General features: G+C 42.6%; 3 protein-coding genes across 6 annotated transcripts in view; 2 read left to right on the plus strand and 1 right to left on the minus strand.

Annotated features, from left to right (window-relative positions):
- Positions 1-6,804, plus strand: part of abraxas1 (abraxas 1, BRCA1 A complex subunit) — a 32,874-nt gene extending 26,070 nt beyond the window's left edge. For 3 of the 4 annotated variants that reach the window (XM_089021001.1, XM_089021000.1, XM_089021002.1), the window contains exons 3-9: positions 2,812-2,902; positions 4,098-4,134; positions 4,241-4,504; positions 4,568-4,678; positions 5,484-5,568; positions 6,150-6,261; positions 6,575-6,804. In XM_089021001.1, coding sequence (XP_088877127.1) covers positions 2,812-2,902; positions 4,098-4,134; positions 4,241-4,504; positions 4,568-4,678; positions 5,484-5,568; positions 6,150-6,261; positions 6,575-6,804 — 930 coding nt within the window. Of the gene's footprint in view, positions 1-2,205; positions 2,508-2,811; positions 2,903-4,097; positions 4,135-4,240; positions 4,505-4,567; positions 4,679-5,483; positions 5,569-6,149; positions 6,262-6,574 lie in introns of those variants that run through there. The other variant, XM_089021003.1, reaches the window with a different exon arrangement.
- A 28-nt stretch (positions 6,805-6,832) lies between these two features.
- mrps18c (mitochondrial ribosomal protein S18C) lies at positions 6,833-9,304 on the minus strand. Its single transcript, XM_089021004.1, has 6 exons — positions 9,178-9,304; positions 9,045-9,091; positions 8,858-8,941; positions 8,219-8,276; positions 8,095-8,154; positions 6,833-6,970 (listed from the first exon to the last, which is right to left on the minus strand). The coding sequence occupies exons 1-6, from the start codon at positions 9,302-9,304 to the stop codon at positions 6,894-6,896; spliced, it is 453 nt and encodes a 150-aa protein (XP_088877130.1). The 3' UTR covers positions 6,833-6,893.
- A 361-nt stretch (positions 9,305-9,665) lies between these two features.
- On the plus strand, positions 9,666-22,348 carry helq (helicase, POLQ like). The gene is made up of 18 exons (XM_089019722.1): positions 9,666-10,036; positions 11,034-11,541; positions 12,600-12,778; positions 13,577-13,777; positions 14,634-14,706; positions 14,816-14,913; positions 15,930-16,028; positions 16,101-16,246; positions 17,124-17,363; positions 17,437-17,578; positions 18,301-18,405; positions 18,554-18,743; positions 18,892-19,049; positions 19,140-19,238; positions 20,251-20,424; positions 21,634-21,747; positions 21,862-21,996; positions 22,071-22,348. The coding sequence occupies exons 1-18, from the start codon at positions 10,013-10,015 to the stop codon at positions 22,149-22,151; spliced, it is 2,766 nt and encodes a 921-aa protein (XP_088875848.1). The 5' UTR covers positions 9,666-10,012; the 3' UTR covers positions 22,152-22,348.
- Positions 22,349-22,544: the final 196 nt, after the last annotated feature.

Genomic DNA, 22,544 nt, shown 5'->3' on the forward strand with positions numbered 1-22,544 from the left:
CTGTATAATAATAATAATAATAATAATAAATAATAATAATAATAATAATAATACATTTCATTTATAAGTGCCTTTCAAAACTCTCAAGGTCATTTTACAGTCACAGGATCAGTTTTTCTGCGGGTGAGCAGCGGCAGCCACACGCGTCAGCGTTCACTCAACCAGGAAGTAACTCAATTAGATAGAAAGTTCGCTAGCTAGCTAATAGATAACTAATAGATAACTAGCTAGCTCTAGTGGGGAGATAGCTCTAGTAGCGAGCTAACTATACTAGCGAGCTAGCTGGTAGGGGTAAATGAACATTAGGACAATACTTGTTACACTGCTAATATACGTTAATGCAATCAATCTTAGCGTGTAATAACACACATATTACACAAATGTAAATGGTATAACCTTTTCGATGAAAGTGAATCGGGTAACCATGGTTACGGCAATCACTTGTAGCATTCCCAAGTGCGTCTTTTGTGTTGCGGTTTTCACCTTCCTGTCCGTAAGTGCGGGTTGTGTCGGGCGGCGCCCCCTAACCCGCCGGCGCTATGCCAACACGATTGCTTTTGTTCTGTCAAGAATATTTAAAGCGTGTTCATAAAAGGCGAAGCGCGGGTCGGATTCGGGTTAACAAAGCGGGTTAAGCGTCTCGGCGACGCCAAGCCGACCTTACACGCCGGCAGCCGTATAGCGGCGGGGTCGCCGGGGGTCACGTTCAATTTCCACTCGCGCCGGCGGAAAATGAAAAGTCGTCATTTGCACAAATCTGAATAATTCACTCGGGCCGCTGCTGATGAAAACATGCTGGTTGGGGGATAAAGGACGCACGCCTCCCTCCTACCTACCCCCCCCCCCCATATCCCCTTTCCCACTACACCCCCTCCCCCCTCACCCACAGCTAATGATGAATCCAGCACAAGAATGAAAAAAAAAAAAAAAAAGCACCCTCCCGCCACTTCCTGCAGACATCTCAAGTGATCAGCAATCATTTAAAATGGCCGACAGCGAGCGAACGTCTTGTTAGTGTCCGATTGGACCACTTATTTCACCTCTTGGGGTGGCGGTGTCTCACCTGCGGTAAAAGGGAGGTGGGAGATTGAGAGAGGGCGGGGGGGCTTCAGAGGAACGGCGGCCATTATGCAAATGTACCAAGCAAGTGAAACCAACCAATGAATGAACGAATGAATCTTTTGAGCGGCATTAAAACTTCATCCATCAGAAAAGCCGATGGAGGGGTGGGGGGGTCACGCTGTGAAATGAAAAGACCCCAATGCTGATGTTTCCTGGGCCGTGACATCACCACACGGCGCCATGCTTGGAACGACAGATTGGTCGCCAGGGATTGTCAAGACAAACAATGGAATGAATGGTCACCAGTCAATGGTTTACGGAGACAAAGCCTGGACTGGTCACCATTTGATAGGTATAAACACACACTTACACTTATAAAGGCTCTAAATTTTACTTTTTAGTTAAGCTAATTTACTCATGTAGGTACCCCAGGTGCGTGTTATGACCATTTTAAGAATTGATAATCCAATCATTGGGAATTGACTTAAAATTTATTGTGGGATGCAAATTTAAAACCGCCACACAATCAGGCAAGTGGGTCATGTGACCTATTTGTGGTGTTGTGGCGCCATCTGCTGAATATATTTAATTATCTGGGCAATTTAACAAATACGTACAGTATATGCTTATTTATTTTACGTTTATTTTTATAATATTTATATTCCAGATTTGTTTGTGTTAATGCCTGTTGTTCGTTTTTTTTTAAATCGACCTCTCTTGTAGCCGATGGCAAAACTAAATGTGACAAGATCTGTTTTTGTATAATTAGGAGGACATATTTCTGTATATATTTATTTAATGGTTAATTACATATTTTTGTGATTGAAATTTTAAATAATTTATTATTCTATTCCTCTTTTACGTTGGATCTGAGGTTACGGGTGCGGTTTTTGTTAATGTGCCGCACGAGTGCAAACGTGATTATTTTATTCGAAAAATATATTTTTTTTTATTCGAAAAATATATAGTTTTCTAGTGCGCATACGCCTTATAACATTAATTTAATAACCCATCTACGAAAGATAGTCCTTTTTATAAAACCATATACGCAGTTTAGCGTTTACTGCGTTTCTTTTACGCTTCAATGACGTACTCGAATGACGCAAACAAGATGGCAGAGCCCACAGTTCAAATCTCCGGCATACTTTAATGTTTCAACACCTCAACGAGTGTAAATGTTATTATTTGATTCGAAAAATAGATATTTTTATTCGAAAAATAGTTTTCTAGTGTGCATACGCCTGATAACATTTATTTAATAAACCATCTACGAAAGAGTCCTTTTTGTAAATAAATAAAAACAAACGTAGTGTTGACTGCGTTTCTTTTACGGTACAATGACAAACTTAAATGACGCAAACAAGATGGCGGAGCCCACAGTTCAAATCTCCGGCATAGTTTTAACTTCTTTAATGTTTCAGCACCTTAACGAAGACTCGGACGTGGTGAGAAAACAATCGAACATTTTTCGTCTTATGTTCGGAGCTGCTCGCAGTGTCCAAGGCGAGATAGCATTTGCGTTTACCCGATTAGCACCATAATAGCTAGTTAATAGCTAGTTAGCATCATCGTGTTTTCTTTCATGTTAACTTCGCTCTTAAAACACTAAAGTCACGGGAACACCCTTCCCCAACTTTTTATTGCACCATTGCTCGCAATGGCATGTTCTAACACTGTGACGTGTGTAAAAGTAAAGAGTATTTGTGGGCATCGAGGCGAACTGAACTTTGTTATTGTTCTGTTGAGCAGGATGGGTTGATCCTGGGCGAGAACCACGTCGAGGAGCACGTGACTATCAGCGACAACCAAGAGGACCATGTCGACTTCCGACAAACTTCCAGTAAGAGAAAAACCACAGACGAGTGCTGAATTCCGCAAAAGACTACAATGTATTCTTTACGGTCGTGAAAATGCTGCATTTCTTCGAGTAAAGCTCACTGCTGCCCTGGAGTGTTGTGGCAAAAAGTGGTATTCACTCAATGCAAAACCCAACTTTTACGTTTGACGTTAGAAATTAAATAATAAGAATAATACATTTCATTTATATGCCTTTCAAAACTCTCAAGGTCACTTTACATTGATACCTTGGCTTACGAACTTAATTGGTTCCCAGTCGGAGTGTGTAAGGCGAAAAATGTGTATCCCAGAAATTAATTTCCCAAAGGAAAACATTAAAATGACAATAATCCGTTCCAAGGTCCCCATTAAACATAATTTTCTAAGCTTTAAAACTACACAAAATATACCTTATTTTACATTATTTTATGTATAATAAATGTGCTCTGGTATTATAATTAAAGAAATAAACTGTACAGTATAATAAAGTCGTTTTATTTACCTTTGTGATGGTCGTTGATGGCTCATCAGAATTAAACACTTGATGAGGAACGCAGCCTTCTTCTTTCACCATCTTGAGGAATGATCCCTTGTAGGTGCTTTCTCTGCCATGATTTTACCTTGTTCCTCATCAATTTCCCCATTGTGAGATGAATAAAGGTTTTCTGATTCTGAATTGTGGTCTGATTAGCTGGGTTGATTCCTTTTTGCATTAAGTGTACTGATGGCTTGTGCGGGTTATTTGTGGAGGCTGATTGATGGGAATTTTAACCTTGCAGTCTCCACTCTGCCTTTGAACTATCAAAGTTGACACGAGTCCAAATTTCACTGTTTTCTATCCATTTTCTCAGTCTCTCTCTGTCGTCTGCCTGTCTCTTTAATGTTTAAACCACCTCCCCTCACTGCTGCGTTCTCGACCAATCACGTGTCTTTAACCGACGACTGGGGGCTGGGAAGAGAGGACCAAAACAAGCCGGCTGCCATTTTCTTGTTAGAATGGGCTCGTTCGCGAACGACACATCACTCATTGTGGCAGGTCCGTGTGTATCCCGAAAAATAGTTCATATGCCAAGGTAAAATTTACATACATTTAACGGTCGTAAACTGAAACGTTCGTAAGCCAAGGGGTTCGTAAACCGAGGTATCACTGTATTTACTTTATCCTGCCATTATGTCTTATCTCGTTTGATGTGTTGCAGGCGTCCACAAACACGTGTGTAGCCACAAACCCCACACGTGAGTACTAATTGTCACATCATATAAAAAGAATAACATAACTGCGTGTGTGTGCGCATTGCTTGTGTATATTTGTGCCTCTATATCCGCATATGCTTGCGAATAGCTGGTATGATGTAGTGGGAAAAGTGGACATGGACGCGATCTGCAGTCTCCTAGGGGACAACCATTCGGAGCGTGTGATTGGCTGGTACCGCCAACGCAGGAACTCGGAGCAGCAAATGACCATGCGCGAGAAAACGGTGCACAAGAACCTCAAAGCGGCGCTGCGCATGCCACACGCCATCTTCCTATTAGTGACGCCCGCCGTTGTAACAGAGGCCGGCTCCACCCACCGCACCGAATACGCCGCCTTCCTCTCCGGCGACAGGTGATGATGTCACGGTGGTGTGAAGATGTCATCCTGATGTGATGTCATCACTGTGGCGTGAAGGCAGGTCACCGTGGTTGTCAGTAACATGGCGTCGTTGGACCAGCAGGCCTATTGGACGGCATCGCCACTGTACTCGGCGCTAGGCTATCAGCGTGCTATTAGCCGACACAGGTAACGGACGCGCACGTACATTTGCACGCAGATATGGATGGAGGTTGTGAATTATTATATACAGGTAACATTTGACTTACGACCGGCTCGATTTACGACCACAACCTCCAAAATTGTTGTACGCGTTGCCGGCGTGCTAGCGCGTTGCGATGCCAGGCGTAGAATTAAAATTTTAAAAAATAGGTTCTGGAGGTCATGGTCGTAAGTACGGGTGGTCCTAAGTCGAGATGGTCGTAAGACGGATGTTACCTGTATTATATTATGAATATATTTTGAATTGAACCTGTATTATATTATCAATATATTATACAGGTAACATCCAACTTACAACCAGCTCGACTTACGACCACCCGTAGACCCTATTTTTTAGAAAATTTAATTCTACACCTGGCACCGCATAGCGCTAGCAGGCCGGTAACGCGTACGACAATTTTGACCAGCTAGCTAGCATCTCACTCTAGCACCGCAATCGACCGCGTGATGGCACCAGAGGGAGGAGTTTGCGAGTCATTTAGCCACAGAGTCTTTATTCAACATTTTGAATGGATTTCAACTTGCGCCCGTTTGGTTGGTCGGAATTCGGTCGTAAGTTGGATGCTACCTGTATATATCCTGTATGAAATATACAGATATGTGATTCTGATATTTTTAGGCTCGCAGAGAAAGCCTAGCAGGCCTTGACGGTTTGACACTGAGCAATCGTGTTGTGCTTTCGACTTACGACCATTTTGACTTGCGACCGGTCAGTCGGAACGGAACTCGGTCGTAAGTCAGATGTTACCTGTAGATATTTTTTCTCCCCAAGTTCGAAGTTGTTGGACGCCGATGGTCAGTTGGGAGACGTGGACGCCGTCAACGCCATGAACAAGTCGCTGCAGGATGAGCTTCAGGTGAGCTGTTGTCGGATGTTACCTGTAACTAGTTTTCAAATCTGAAGTCAAGAGTAATTACTGTTATTGTGATTTACATCCAAAAATGTGAAATTTTGGTGAGGATTTTAGCAAGCATCGTGGAATTTCACAGGTTTGATTTGCTTTCTCGGGCTGAAAAAAATGATGTGGCGGACCGGATTTGGCCCCCGGGCCTTGACTTTGGCACCTGTGGTCTACAACTTACCACATTTGTTAAAAATACAGTGATACATTGGCTTACGAACATAATTGGTTACCAGACAGAGTGTGTAAGGCAAAAAGTGTGTATCCCAAAAATTAATTCCCCACAGGAAACCATTAAAATGAGAATAATCCGTTCCGAGGTCCACATAAAACATTTTCTACTTTCTAATTTTCTAAGTCTTAAAACTACACAAAATATACCTTATTTTATGTATGATAAATGTTTGATTGATAGGATATTTTAACCTTGTAGTCTACACTCTGCTTTTGAACTATCAAAGTTGAAACGAGTCCAAATTTCACTGTTTTCTGTCCATTTTATCACTCTCTCCGTGTCGTCTGCCTGGACCAATTAGAGGGCGTGTGATGCCGTGATGGACAGCGAGCACGCCATGCAGAAGACGCTAGCCGATGTTTGCGCACTCAGGAAGAAGCTCAGGGATAGCAAGTCAGCTATCGCTAACAAAGGTAAAAAAAAAAAAACACAGAGAGCGTGTGATGATCAAGAGAATAGCGTCAAGATGGACATAATAATAAGAATAATAATACATTTCATTTTTAAGCGCCTTTAAAAACTCTCAAGGTCACTTTACAGTTACGTTTTCTGTGGGTGAGCAGTGGCAGCCACACGCGCCAGCGTTCACTCAACCCGGAATTAAATAGATAGAAACCTAGCTAGCCAGCTAGTAGATAGCTAATAGATAGCTAGCCACCTAGATAGCTCTATAGCTAATAGCTAGCTAGCTAGATAGTTCGTGACATGACTACTTCCTGTCCGCAGGAGAGGGCGTGTCTGTCGTTAAAAGGAACGCCCGCCTCCAACTGGCGATCCAGGCACTCTTGGCCCAATCGGCGCTCTTCGACTGCTGCACGCTAACCCTGGATGCCTACCCCGTAACGGACGCCGAGGTGAAGCTCCGCCCTCTGCGACCAATCGCGGCTGGGAAAAGGACAGCCATCACGCTGCTGGCTAGCAAGAAGAAGCGGCGCAGGGTTGATGGCACAAAATGATGACGTGCCAGCAAGAAAAGTGGCATAGTTAGTCGTTTTTGGACTTTATTTACATTTATTGTCCAGTGATGGACAAAAAAGGGGTGGGGTTAATCCACGTGTTTGATGCTGCAGATCTTGGGGTCTCGCATCAAGTCGGGATGTTTGTGTGTCACTGACATAAAACCTAAAACACACACACACACATACACACAAATTGTTTTGTTTGGCCTCTCTGGTGGTAGCTTGATTCCAAACAACTATGTTAACGTGACTTATTTGTTGTGTTTATAATAATAACAATATATTTCATTTCTAAGCGCCTTTCAAAACTCTCAAGGTCACTTTACAGTCACAGGATAAGTTTTTCTGTGGGTGAGTAGCGGCAGCCACACGCGCCAGCGTTCACTCAACCCGGAAGTAAATAGAATCTATCTATAGCTGTCAATATAATATGCTAATTTTATCTTGGCATTGTTCTAATTTCATGTTAGCATCATGAGTCAGGAAACATATTAGCTATCTAGTTAGCAAGCTATCTATTAGTTAGCTATCTAGCATTCCATTAGCTAGCTAGCTTTCTATATTTTTGAGTTATTCCGGGTTGAGCGAACGCTGACGCGTGTGGCTGCGCGTGTGGCTGCCGCTGCTCACCCACACAAAAACTTATCCTGTAACTATAAATTGACCTTGAGAGTTTTGAAAGGCGCTTAGAAATGAAATTTATTATTATTATTATCATTATTACAGAAAGCTAGCTAACCAGCTAGAAGATAGCTGATAGCTAGCTAAATAACTAGCCAACTAGATAGTTATATAGTCAGTTAGATAATACACTGAGTAGCCAGATAGCTAATAGATAGCCAGCTGGATAGATAGCTAATTAATAGCCAGCCAGCTGGATAGATAGCTAATTGATAGCCAGCCAGCTGGATTGATAGCCAGCCAACCAGCTGTCTAGCTCACAGATAGCTAACAGATAGCTAGCCAGCTGGACCGATAGCTAATAGTGAGGCAGCTAGCTAGCTCGATATATAATACATAGCCAGCTAGCTAAATGCTAGCTAGATAGGTAATCAGCCAGTAGACAGCTAATAGATAGCCAATCCAGATGGAGAATCTGTATAAAGACCCAGAAAAAGGCGCCATCTTGTGGCATCTTACACTAGTGCCTGAAAAGAAAACATTCCTTTGTGGGAGTTCACCATTGAAATGTAATGCAGTGAATCTGTTCTTGTAGCCCATAAAAAAACACACAAAATATTTTTTAAAGAGGAAAACTGCACTTAATTAAAAAATAATAATAATTACCCATGCAATGTGCCTTCTTGATGGCTTTGGAAATTTCTCTTTGTTTGCGTCTGCACAAGCCTGAAATGAACACATTTGTATCACATCCAGTAACAAGGCGTGTTGGTTGGTAGGTCGGGCTTACCGGTAATGTGGCGGCCGTAGATCCTTCCCGTGTGCGGCGAGATGAACTGAGAAAGAAGCTGCATACAAAGGGTCACGTTTAGGTTCTCGAATTTATTATATAGTACAGTTTAGTTCTTTAATTACAGTCCTTATGCAATGTGACTCTCCTTCCAAACAGCAATCCCCTCCCTCCGACCTCTTCCCACCCCATTCCATCAAACCATCAACGACCATCACAAAGGTAAATAAAACGACTTTATTATACAGTACACACCATAATAATACAATAACACAATTATTATCCATAAAATAAGGTATATTTTGTGTAGTTTTAAGGCTTATAAAATTAGAAAGTAGAAAATTGTTTTATGGGGACCTGGGAACGGATTATTCTCATTTTAATGGTTTCCTATGGGACATTAACTTTTGGGATACACACTTTTCGCTTTACACACTCTGTCCGTGAACCAATGAAGTTCGTAAGCTAAGGTATCACTGTATGTGGGTTCAAAATGGTGTGAGGAGGATATTAAAAATGTGTTTTTTTTTTTAATCGTTCAGGTTGTCCCGTTTTTAGTGGAAAACTCTTTTAGAGTGTTGATTAACAACGAATACTTTTTGCGGGGTGCAAGTACAGAAGAGCAAATTGAGAATTTACCTGGATGTTCTTGAAATCGACGGTGACGTTGCAGAGGACACAGCCTTTTTCTGGCTCTTTATACGGATTCTCCATTTGGACGAACTACCATCGGAGATGACAAAAGGGGCGTGTCGTCATGTCTCCACTATTGTCCAAGCGAAAGACAAGAAGAAAAAAAGACAAAAAGAAGCAGGAGGCAACTCACCTGGCAGTATTTGGCTTGGTCTTGGTAAATGGACGCGCTGGTCAAAGCTGCAACACAACAATCCACAGGGTTATCATTAGCATTGGAGCGAATACAACAAACGCTGACATTTACGATAAGTTTAAATGCTAACCTGTCACTTTGCTCGCGTTTTGGAGGCGTGAAAAGACACCAAATAATAAACGTGTTGTTTTTAGATGGAACATTTTGACCGATTGCGACCCGGAAGTTGTAGTCATGTACTTCCTGTACGGTCGCATTTCGATTTTTTTTTGTTTTTTGATTTAACTGATTTAAAATTCGATACATTGTTTTGCTGTAAACTCATTTTATTTTTTCTGTTCCATCTGATATATTTAAATCCGTCGGTCTTTTTTTCTCGTTTCCCGAGATTTTTTTTAAGTCCACTCCTGATTTTTTTTTCGACGTTCATACTGGTACTTTTTAATCCCTAATATTTACTTCAGTTTTTCTATGTTATTTGTTATTATTTCATAATATCTTGAAAATTATTAATCGAAATATATTTTTCTACAGTAACTTCTGCTTTGTCGAGTGAGGCATCACAAACATCACGAAACAAGACCGGAAGTTAGCCCTGACGTCATTTTTACGCGACATCACAACTCGATTCATTTCACCAAAACTTCCAGTTTACTTCGCTGCCACGATTATATTAATATGTTCACATTTTACGAAGGTTCATGCGGCTTTGGGACAGTGTTGTGGATGTTTTGTGAGTTCGACAACAGCAAAGTGGTGTTACTAAAGACTTGTTTGAACTCGCGACGGTATATTTTAATTTAGCTATCAAGATAAAAAGAAAAAAAAAATCAGTTGTGATGTGACGGTAACGTATCAGTTTTCGCTGACTTTGTAGAATGCAGGTAGCAACGAAATTATGAAATTCATTTTTGAGAAAAAATAATTCAAGAAAGGAAAGCCAGAAGGGCTTCGTCGTTATCGTCATGGATCGCAATCAGCACCTGGAGGTAATTCCGTTTGGTTTTGAATGAATATCAATGTATTGATCAAAATGTGTTAATGGAACAAATGAAGATGGTTTGTAAACTATAAATGGACAGGAAAGTAAATGACTGACACTGATCTGATCATAATACAGTGATACCTTGGCTTACGAACTTAATTGGTTCCCGGACAGTGTGTAAGGTGAAAAGTGTCTATCCCAAAAACTACATTTCCCATAGGAAACCATTCAAATGAGAATAATCCATTCCCAGGTCCCCATAAAACATAATTTTCTAAGCCTTAAAACTACACAAAATAGACATTATTTTATGTATAATAAATGTGCTATGGTATTTTAAAGAAATCAACTGTACTGTATAATAAAGTCATTTTATTTACCTTTGTGATGGTCGTTGATGGCTTGATGGAATGGCGTGGCCGGTTTCATTTGAATTAAACACTTGATGAGGAACGTAGCCTTCTTCTTTCACTATCTTGAGAAATGATCCCTTGTAGGTGCTTTCTCTGCAATAATTTTACCTTGTTCCTCATCAATTATGTTCTGTTTAGCTGGGTTGATAGCTTTTTTGCAGTGTACAGATGGCTTGTGCGGATTATTTGTGGAGCGTGATTGATGGGAATTTTAACCTTGCAGTCACTCTGCCTTTTAACTACCAACGTTAAAACTCTCACTGTCGTCTGCCTGTCTCTTTAATGTTTAAACCACCTCCCCTCACTGCTGCGTTCTTGACCAATCGCGTGGCTTTAACCAAAGACTGGGGGCGGGAGGGAGGACCAAAACAAGCCGGCTGCCATTTTGTTGTTAGAAGAACGGGCTCGTTCGCGAACGACACATCACTCATTGTGGCAGCTCCGTGTGTAACCCGAAAAATAGTTTGTATGCCAAGGTAAAATTTTCATAGATTTAACGTTCGTAAACCGAAAAGTTCGTAAGCCAAGGGGTTGGTAAACCGAGGTATCATTGTATATAATAACATATAATAATGTTGCCTCCATCAGTGCAGCGACAGCGAGGATTTGTTTGGCGACTACGACAGTCTTCTAGATGATGAATCGCTGCTGGCCAAGCTGGCGGAGGCCGACAAGATGGTGGCTGTTGGTCCCGCCGCAGAAAACTGCATCCCCGCTCACTCCGTTATACCCGCATTGAACTCAGAAACGGCACCGGACAATTCGCCGCACGCTTGGCAGGAAGCCAAACGGCGTAAAGTACACGTAAGCTCCACCCCTCAGGGAAGCCCGGAGGACAAAAACCGGCAAGGCGGCGTGATGAGGCGAATCATGAGCGAGCGCCTGAAGAAGATGCTGGAAAGCAACGCGACGACGCCCGCCGGCCCTTCACGTTCTGCTGCCTTGAAGGAGGCGGCGCTTAATCACGAGATTGGCGTTGCCGCGAGGGCCGTGGAAGCCTCCCGCACGGACGCCAACGACCTGGGACCTTTTTTTGGACTTCCCAGCAAAGTCAAAGACCTCCTTTTCACCTTCAGGGGAATCCGCAGCCTCTACGGTGACTTCATTTGAGTCAGGAAACATAGTAGCTATCTAGTTAGCTTGCTGTCTATTAGCTATCTAGTATTCTATTAGCTAGCTAGCTAGATTTGTATTTTTTCGAGTTACTTGAGTGAACGCTGGCGCGTGTGGCTGCCGCTGCTCACCCACAGAAAAACTTGTCCTACATATGGCAAATAGATAGGTAGGTAGGTAGCTTCATAGCTAGCTAATAGCTAGCCAGCCAGCTTGACCACGAATAGATAGCTGATAGATACTAACATATAGCAAATCGATAGCTAGGTAGGTAGCTCAAAAAATGAAGTGTAGGCTCTCAGTCGTACAGGAGTGGTCCATCGATGAAAAGGTTTCTTCAGCCGTCATCTGGACGACTTTGAAGGTTTCGCTCCTCATCCGAAGAGCTTCGTCAGCGAACTGAAGTTGTGCTGGTAACTCTGGCCCTATATATATCCCTAATGGACAGAAGTGGTGATGCCACAGCAGGCCTATATTGAGGGTCAGAGTTACCAGCACAAGTTTAGTTCGCTGACGAAGCTCTTCGGATGAGGAGCAAAACGTCCGACACCTTCAAAGAAGTGCAGATGACGGCTGAAGAAACATTTTCATCAAAAATCTGTGAGCTATCTATTAGCTAGCTAGCTTTCTATGTGAGTTACTCTCGGGTTGAGTGAAGACCTAGCTAGCTATCTGTTAGCTATCTATTAGCTAACTTTCTAGCCGAGTTATTTCCTGGTTGAGTGAACGCTGGCACGCGCTAGCTAGCACTAGCTAGCTAGATAGCCGGATGGAGATAGATAGCAAATAGCTAGCTAGCATGATTGCTTAGTAAGTAAATCAAGAAATATTCACACTAAATGCTGATTTCATACCATCGCCCTCCTGATTTGATCTATCTATTTGAGTTACTTCCGGGTTGAGAGAAAGCTGGCGCGTGTGACCTCACTAAATAACACGTAAATGACAACAAACATTTTCCTGAGCTGATGATGACGTCAATGATCTTCTACGCGCCATGAGGTTCAATCCATCATGTGTATTTGACATGTGCGTTGATAGCATGGCAGGAGACGTGTTTGGGTCTGGATTGCGTGTCGGAGAGAAGGAACCTCATCTACACGCTACCCACCAGCGGCGGCAAAACCTTGGTGGCCGAGTTGCTCATGATCCGCGAGCTCCTCTGCAGGAAGAAGAACTGCATCTTCATCCTGCCCTACGTGGCCCTCGTCCAAGAGAAGGTAAAAGGCACAACCAACTTTTTATTTTATTTTATTTCTGGACCACATCAATGCATTTTGGTTAAAGGCTATTTAGCTAGCTAGCTAGCTAGCGATCTATTAGCTATTTCCTTCAGAGTTTTGAAAGCCGCTTATAAATACAATGTATTATTATTATTGTTATTAGTTACTATAATAATAATAATTCACTCAACCTGGAAGTAACTCAAATAGATAGAAAGCTAGCTAGCCAATCTATAGCCAAAAGATACCTAGCTAGATAGCTAGCCAGCCAGATAGATAACTATATAGCTAATAGATAGCTAGCTAGATAGCCGGCCAGGGAGCTAGATAGCAAATAGCTAACTATCGAGATAGCCATGTATATAGCTGGATAATAATAATAATATGTTTCATTTATAAGCGCCTTTTAAAACTCTCAAAGTCACTTTACAATCACAGTATCAGTATTTCTGTGGGTGAGCAGCGGCAGCCACACGCGCCAGCGTTCACTCAACACGGAAGTAACTCAAATAGATAGATCAAATCAGGAGAGCGATGTTATGAAATCAGCATTTAGTGTGAATATTTCTTGATTGATTTATCTAGCTATCTAGCTAGCTATCTTGCTAGCTAGCTATTTGCTATCTAGCTCCCTGGCCGGCTATCTAGCTAGCTAGCTATTAGCCATATAGCTATGTAGCTGGCTGGCTAGCTATCTAGATGGCTAGTTATTAGCTATCTATTGGCTAGCTAGCTAGCTTTCTATCTATTATTATTGTTATTATTATCATTATCATCTCGGATGTCCCCTGGGAGGTTCGCGGAATGGCCGGTTTGGGTTTGGAGCTGGATTTCCTGGTGGAGGAGTACGCCGGGAGCAAGGGGAGGTTCCCGCCCGTCAATCGGAGGGGGAGGCGCTCGCTTTACGTGGCCACCATTGAAAAAGCGCACGCTTTGGTGAATGCGCTCATCGAGGAAGGGACGTTATCACGCGTCGGCCTATTGGTGGTGGACGAGGTAAGTCCCGCCCACATTTTCCAACCTTGGATGAAAGTACAGTGATACCTCAGCTTACAAACTTCATTGGTAAATCCCAGTAAGTGTGTAACTCAAAGTGTGTCTTCCAAACATTAATTTCTCATAGGAAACCATTAAAATGAGAATAATCCGTTCCCAGGTCCCCATTAAACATAATTTTCAACGGAATAAGCCTTAAAACTACACACAATATACCAAGGCAGTTTTTGAAGGAGTATCCTGGCGTGATGTCACGAACAAGGGGGCGGGACTTTCTCAATCTGCCCAGTTCCGAGCTCATTTTGTGGCAGTTTGGAGACACTTTAAGTCATTTTTGTTGGAGTTTGACTAAAAATATCAGCCTGCCTGTTTTGGGTATTTTAGATGCTATAAAACGTTTTTCTGATGTCAGTTAGGAAACAAAAAAATGGTGTCGTTGTCCTTTAAAACTAGAAAAGAAAAATAAAACGAATGCAAGATACATAGATTGGGTATCATTCGATTCCACTTACAGTCAAACCTCGGTTTCCAAATGTTTCAGTTCTCGTTTTTTTTATGACTCTGTTTACAAGCAGAAATTGGTTCTGGACTAAACTGAGTGCGCCTGAATGCACCACTCGACTCCCCTCCGCTTCCTTATACAGTGATACCTCAGCTTAGGAATTTAATTGGTTCCCAGAAAGTGTGTACGGCAAAAAGTGTGTCTTCCAAACATTAATTTCCCATAGCAAACCATTAAAATGAGAATAATTCGTTTCCAGGTCCCCATAATTGATGATGATGATTATTACTATCCCCCCCGCCGCCACACACACAAACATTTTGGCCTCATCGTTCTCCTTTTGTGTCCGTTCAGCTGCACATGCTCGGCGAAGGGAGTCGAGGAGCTTTGCTGGAAATGACGCTGGCCAAAGTGTTGCATCTTAGTCGTAAGTGCCCCATCGCTGCCACCGCTTCAACGACAACGCCACGTTTTGTGGGTTTTTTTTTTTTGTAATTTTATTTTTTTTTTTTTTGGGGGGGGGGGTGTCATGGTAGAAGACACGCAGATCATCGGCATGAGTGCAACTTTGGGGAACATCAGTGAGGTGCAGACCTTCCTCAAGGCTGAAAACTACCATAACGACTTTCGACCTGTGAGTCTATTCAATTATTATTATCATCATTATTATTACTATATTATATACTATTTATTTATTATATACTATTATTACATTAGTAGTACTATTATATTAATTGCTATTATTGTAATACAACCTGGTTAATAAAATATCATGATTATTATTTTCTTCTTCTTCTTCTTCTTCTTCTTCTTCTTCTTCTTCTTCTTCTTTTTATTCTTATTCTTATTCGTAATAGTAGTTGTAGCATTGCTGTTGTTAATACATTTTATTTATAAGCGGCTTTAAATGAATATGATTATTTATTATTCAATATTATTAATATAAATTATTATTAGTAGTAGTCGTAGTATTGTTGTTGTCATTAATACATTTTATTTATAAGCGCCTTTCATATTATTGTTTTTATCACACAAAATAATTAATATAATATATTATTATTATTATTATTATTGGTAGTTGTAGTAGTAGTGTTGTTGCTGTTGTGTTTGTTATTAATACATTTCATTTCATATTATAATTATTATTAAATAATATTATTATTATAAATTATTATTATTATTTTAGTTGTATTATTAGTAGTAGTAGTAGTTGTGTTATTATGAATAAATTTTATTTATAAGGGCCTTTCATATTATTATTATTATCATTATTATAAAACATTATTAATATAAATTATTGTTATTCTTATTATTACTTGCAGCAGTGTTGTTGTTAAATAATTTTATTATAAGAGCCTTTCATATTTCATACATTTCATATATTTCATTGATTATCATTAAACAATATTATTAAAATAAATTATCATTATTATTATTAATAGTATTGTTATTAATAATTATTTTTATCAGAACCATAATAATAATAATAATAATTATTATTATGATTATTATGATTAGTACTAGTAGTAGTCGTAGTAGTAGTAGTAGTAGTACTAGTATGTATTTGTTCGTTTATTTATTTGCAACAGACAAGAAAACAAGAAAAAAAAACTGGCCGATGTCATGTGACTTGTTGCGCGCGGCGTTCAGGTGCGTCTGAAAGAGTACGTGAAACTGGGCGATGGCATCTACGAGGTGGACCCCAAGGAGGAGGACTGTTTCCGCTTATGTCGTCGCGTGGAGTTCAAGGTGTTGCGTCGCACTGTCGTGTGCGCTGCTCTCGGGCGTGAAGTACTTTTGTGTATTTTTGTCTGCGCGTAGTACTCGAGCGCCATGCAGAAGATGGACCCGGACCACATCATCGCGCTGGTGACGGAGGTCATCCCCAAACATTCCTGTCTGCTCTTCTGTCCCACCAAGAAGAATTGCGAGAACGTGGCCGTCATGATTTGCAAATACCTCCGACGGTGAGGCTGCTGACGCCATCTTTGCCGCCATTTTGCAGCCATCTTTCCCGCCATTTTACTGCCATTTTGCTGCCATCTTTACTGCCATCTTTCCGCCATTTTGCTGCGCTCTTTGCCGCCATTTTCCCACCATTTTTCCGCCATTTTGCTGCCATCTTTGCTGCCATCTTTGCTGCCATCTTTCCCGCCATTTTACTGCCATCTTTGCCGCCATCTTTCCCACCATCTTTCCCACCATTTTCCCGCCATTTTGCTGCCATCTTTACTGCCATCTTTCCGCCATTTTGCTGCCCTCTTTGCCTCCATTTTCCCACCATTTTTCCGCCATTTTGCTGCCATCCTTGCTGCCATCTTTTCCCGCCATTTTGCTGCCATCTTCGCCACCATCTTTCCCACCATTTTTCCACCATTTTACTGCCATCTTTCCCGCCATTTTTTACGCCATCTTTGCCACTATCTTTTCCACTCTCTTTGCTGCCATCTTTACCGCCATCTTTTCCGCCCTCTTCTCTGCCATCATTGCCGCCATCTTTCCTACCATTTTTACGCCATCTTTGCCACCGTCTCTGCCGGCATCTTTCCCGCCATTTTTCACGCCATCTTTGCCGCCATCATTCCCAACATTTTTCCGCCATCTTTGCCGCCATCTTTGTCGCCATCTTTGCCGCCATCTTTCCTACCATTTTTACGCCATCTTTGCCACCTTCTCTGCCGGCATCTTTCCCGCCATTTTTCACGCCATCTTTGCCGCCATCCCAACATTTTTCCGCCATCTTTTCCGCCATCTTTTCCGCCCTCTTTGCCGCCATCTTTCTTGCCATTTTGCCACCATCTTTGCCGCTCGTCATGCTTGCTGTCCTCCGTCCCCCCATCACAGGGACTTCCTGCAACTCCGACAGGAGGACAAGGAAGCGCTCCTGCGCGATCTGAAGGAGTGCGGAAACGGTCAAGTCTGCCCCGTCCTGAGGAAAACGGTCCCTTTGGGCGTGGCCTACCATCACAGCGGTCTGACAGGCGACGAGAGAAAACTATTGGAGGACGCCTACGCCGCCGGCGTCCTCTGCCTCATCGCGTGTACGTCCACGCTAGCCGCCGGCATCAACTTGCCTGCGCGAAGGTCAATTTCCGCGCCGTCCATTTAAGTCCTTTTGATGTCACGTGATCAGCGAGTGATGAAAGGATGACCGCAGGGTGATCGTACGCTCGCCGCTGGTAGCGCGGGACGCCGTCAAGACAAGTCAGTACAAGCAAATGGCTGGTCGCGCCGGGCGGGCCGGGCTGGACAGCGAGGGAGAAAGCATCCTTATCCTTCAAGAGGCGCAACGTCAACAGGTTTGACCGTGGCTTACCCGCACCTGAGGTCCTCGTTTCCTATCACCTGACAGTATGTGGGTGTGTGTGTGTGTGTTTGTATGACTAGTCTTGTGAGGACCACTCATATTTTATACCATATGTAGTGAGGACATTTTTGACATGTGAGGACCTTTTGGATGGTCCTCACAAGTTTTTCATTCTGAAGGCTTCTAGACGGTCTATATATGCATCTATTAATGTTTCAGAAAGGTCCTCACAAATCCACCTAAAATGATTTTTGGTGTGTATATTCATTTCACTTAGATACACACACTTTTTACTCATTATGTGTGTTTATTTATGTGTGTGTGTGAGTTGTTAATGAGAGGAAAAAGTTCATACAACAAAAAGTAAAACGATATTTTAACCAAATTCACTACAGGGGTGAGGACTTTGAATGTACCCATTCAGAGTCCTCACTCCTGCTGTTATTTCAGTTTCAAGTCCACTTTTTTATTTCTTTGTTTTTAAAGAAGTTGAAGTGGGAAAATGGGGTGACATTTAGTGTTCAAATGTAACACTAGTTCTTCCTCACTCCTTATCTGGAGTTATCCGGACCTCACAAAACCATTGAAACAGGAATTTGTGTGTGTGTGTGTGTGAGTGTGTGTGCATGCGTGTGTGTGTGTGTGTGTGTGTGTGTGTGTGTGTGTGTGTGTGTGTGTGTGTGTGTGTGTGTGTGTGTGTGTGTGTGTGTTCAGGCCAAGGTGCTGTTGTGCGCCCCCGTGGAGAATTGTTACAGCTGCCTCCTCGCCGACGAGCGTAAAAGCCTACTCAGCCTCATTCTCTCCCTCGTGGGCTTAAAAGTAACGTCCCCATGTTGCACCTTTTTTGTGTGAGAGTGCATGTGTGTGTGGTGTCTAAATGTGTGTGTGTGTGTGTATTTCAAAGATTCCATCCAACTGTCCTTTCACGTAGATACCAAAGCGAGGTTTGGTTGACTTTGTGCATCAGGTGGCGTCGTGCATGGAAGATCTGGAGGAATTTATACGGGGGACGCTGCTCTTTGTTCAGCGTGAGCGAGCCGGTGTGAGTCTGGAGGACGTCTTGCGGGAGAGCGTTGAGCTTCTCAAGGTCAAAGGTCTTCTGCTCGCGCAAGGTCACGCCTTACAGGTGACGCACTTGGGCCGGGCCACTTTTAAAGGTACGTGGCGTCACGCCTGCTCGTGATGCTTTTCGTTAGCCCTTCTATGGCGTTTTGAATTGCGCGTTAGCATTAAGCTAAGTTGATCTTCAGGGTTGGTGATTCTGTTTGTGTGTCGGTGTGTGTCGGTGTGTGTGTGTGCACTAAGGTTGCGTGGATGTGAGTTACAGTGAAAATCTGTACCAGGACCTCCATCAAGGCCTGGAGGGCCTTCTGCTCAACAGTTATCTTCACTTGATCTTCCTGGTGACCCCGTACGACCTCGCCGCCGCCTGTACGCCGGATTGGATGACTTTCTACACGCAGGTGTCGCACACACACACACACTCGCATAGAAAAGGTCAAAGGTCACCTAGAGGTCAGTCGGAGATGACTTGGAGGCACTTTGTGTGGCAGATGTCCTTGTTGTCATCCGTGGAGCTGAAAATGTGCGCGACGGTGGGTGTGCGAGTGAGTTTGGTGGCCAGGAAGGCGGCTGGACAAAGCGTCCACAAGGTGAAGGTTGCCAGGCACAGGCATGCAATTACTAACCGGGCCAGCAGGGGGCAACCACGCTCATATTGTGATTTGCGTGAGTGTGTGCGCGCACGTGTGCATTTTTTTGTTTTGTTTTGTGTGTGTGTGTGTGTGCGTGTTTGTTTATGTGTGCTTTTTTGCGTGTTTTGCGTTTGTATGTGTATGTGTGTATTGTGTGTGTGTGTTTGTGCTTTGTATTTTTTAATGTGTGCGTGTGCTTTTTTATGTGTGTGTGTTTGTGTATGTTTTTTTGTATTTTGTGTGTGTGTGTGTTTGAGGGTGTTTTTTGTGTTTTTTTGTATGCTTTTTTTTTTTGTTTTGTGTGTGTGTGATTTTTGTGTATCTTGTGTGTGTGTTTGTGCTTTGTATTTTGAATGTGTTTGTGTGTGATTTTTTTTTTGTGCTTTGCGTGTGTGTTTGTGTCTTCTTTTTTGCATTTTGTGTGTTTTTTTTTGTATTTTTTGTGTGTTTTTGTGTGCTTTTTTGTTTTGTGTGTGTGTGTTTGAGGGTGCTGTTTTGTATTTTTTGTGTTTGCGTGTGCTATTTTTGTGTTTTGTGTGTTCATGTCCTTTTTTGTTTTGTGTCTGCATGTGTTTGTGTGTGTGCTTTTTTGTATCTTGTGTGTGTTTGTGCTTTTTTTTGTATTTTTTAAAATGTGTGTGTGCTTTTTTGTGTTTTGTGTGTGCTTTTTTGTATTTTTTTATGTGTTTGTGTGCTTTTTTTGTGTGTGCTTTTGGTGTCTTGTGTGTGTGTGTGTGTGTGTGCTTTTGTGTGTCTCTGTGTTAGTGTGCTTTTTTGTTTTGTTTGTGCTTTTTTTGTTTTGTGTGCGCTTTTTACATGTGTGTGTTTCCTTGTGTGTGTTTATGTGCTTCTTTTGTGTTTTGTGTGTGTATGCTTTTTTTGTGTTTTTGTGTGTGTGCGCACAGATGCAAATGTCCACGTTGACTCGGCGCCTTTCTAAGTTTCTGCCACTGCGTCAATTTGTCTCCAGAGTGCCAACACGTGCGCGGTGAAGCGCATGTATTTGTCGTTGGTTCTGATGTCGCTGCTGAAGGACGGCGACGTTTGGAGGGTGGCCCAAAAGTTCCAACTCAGTCGCGGCTTCATCCAGTCGCTGCTCAACTCGGCCGCCGCCTTCTGCTCATGCGTGCTGCACTTCACGCAGGTCGGGCAGCGCATACGCACAAATATAGAAACGCACACTTAAAGGACAACCGACACCATTTTTTTGGTTTTTATTGTTTCCTAACTGACATCAGAAAAACGTTTGATAGCATCTAAAACACGCAGGATGATATTTTTAGTCAAATGCAAAACACCAATAAAAATGGCTTAAAGCACAGGTGTCAAAGTCAAGGCCCGCGGGCCAAATCCGGCCCGCCACATCATTTTTTTCGGCCCGCGAAAGCAAATCAAACTTGTTAAATTCCATGACGATTGCTAAAATCTGAGCCAAAATTTCATATTTTTGGATGTCAACCACAATAAAAGTCATTATTGTGACTTCAGATTTGAAAACGAGTTATTCATTAATTTGCCGTGTGCTCCATATGTAATATTTGAAGGGATTTAAACATTCTAATGGGTTCCCCAAATTCATAACGGCCCTCGAGAGGAAACCATAACTACAATGTGGCCCGTGGCAAAAAATGACTTTGACACCCCTGGCTTAAAGTGTCCCAAAACTACTTCAAAATGACCTCGGAAATGGCGAGTTTCAGAAGGTCCCGCCCCCTTGTTCGTGACATCACACCAGGACGTCTTCGCCTTGCTCCAGAATCAAAACAATGGCTTCAGATTGGGAGAAGATGCTTTGTTGTTACTCATCCAGTTATGAATAGGATTCAAATAGTTCTGAAGAGGAAAGCATAAATGTTTGCAATCGATTAAAGAAGTCCTTATGTCTCATTCTGAGGCGTCTGGACTCCAATGTAGCGTCCCAGAAAATGCACAAAATGGCGTCCAAGCTCCGTTGGAAATGGGCTGATTTGTCTGCTGGGAATTTGTGTCAACTAGTATCAAATAGTAGTCTTGGTGCAACACACAACCATTCACCATCGCGTTATTTATGTGTTTTCCTTCAAATTTCGCCATCAGACGAAAAAAAAGTACCCAAAATGCATTGTGTGTCGCTTTCTCGGTCAGGGGCGTTCCTTCAGTGACATCACGTCAGGAATCGTCACCAACTCAAAAACAAGACTTCCTGAATATTCAGCGCAAATCTTAAAATATCGCTATATGCCATGAAATCTTTATAAAATGCGCTCAGTTGAAGTGATTTGAAGTGATTTTACAAATGATGGACGCAACTTATCCGGAGGTGTCGGTTGTCCTTTAAAGCTTACACACACTCTGTGTGTGCGTGTGTGTTTAGGAGCTGGAGGACTTATGGCCCTATCGGTCCTTGTTGGAAACGCTGACGCGACGCCTTAGCTACTGCGTGAAGGCGGAGCTTATCCCGCTGATGGAGGTGTCGGGGGTCATGGAGGTCATCTCACGTTCGGCACGCGCGCGACACTCCAACAAGCGAAAGCTCTTTCATCATGCGTTTGTGTACTTTTATCACGTGTGTTTGTGTGTTTGTATAAACGTGTGCGGATAGGCTCGCGCCAAGCAGCTCCACGCCGCCGGATACACGACGCTGTCGCATTTGGCCAACGCCGACGCCAACCTGCTGGTCAGGACGCTGGAGCACCTAAACAGGAAACAAGCCGCCGTTATCGTGGCTTCGGCGAAAGTGGGTGTGGCCCGCGTAGGCGATTCAAGCGTCCGTCGGAGGACGACGTGCGTAAACCGATGTTTGTGTTGCAGATGTTGCTCATTGAGAAGGCGGCCGCGTTGCAACAGGAAGTGGATTATCTGCTCGCCGCGCCGACTGATCTGCCGGATTGAACTATGGAATCATCGAGGATTGCCGTCTCAAATCCGCTTAGGGTAGTCGTGGTGGGTTAGCGTCGCCGCTAACATTTTTTTCTGGTTGGATGAAAACCGCACGCCCATAAAAGTGCTATATTTTCATAGTTATTTTTTTTTTAAACACAAGGACACTTATGGAACAATAACAATAACAAAATAAATGTGCAAATGAGCATATTTTCATCTTTATGACCAGACGATAGAAAAACGTATACGCGCCAGCTTGAATGCACCGGAGCACTCGCCATTCTAATTTGCAATGAAACAATAACATGGATGAAACAGTGATATTTTAACAAGCCCCATGCTAACGTTAGCATCAATATACTTACTACTGCGAGAAGTATATTGCAGATAGCAAGCATGGAA

This window comes from Hippocampus bargibanti, linkage group LG18 (genome assembly GCF_051943395.1).
Source record: "Hippocampus bargibanti isolate YZ-2025 linkage group LG18, ASM5194339v1, whole genome shotgun sequence".
Lineage (NCBI taxonomy): Eukaryota > Metazoa > Chordata > Actinopteri > Syngnathiformes > Syngnathidae > Hippocampus > Hippocampus bargibanti.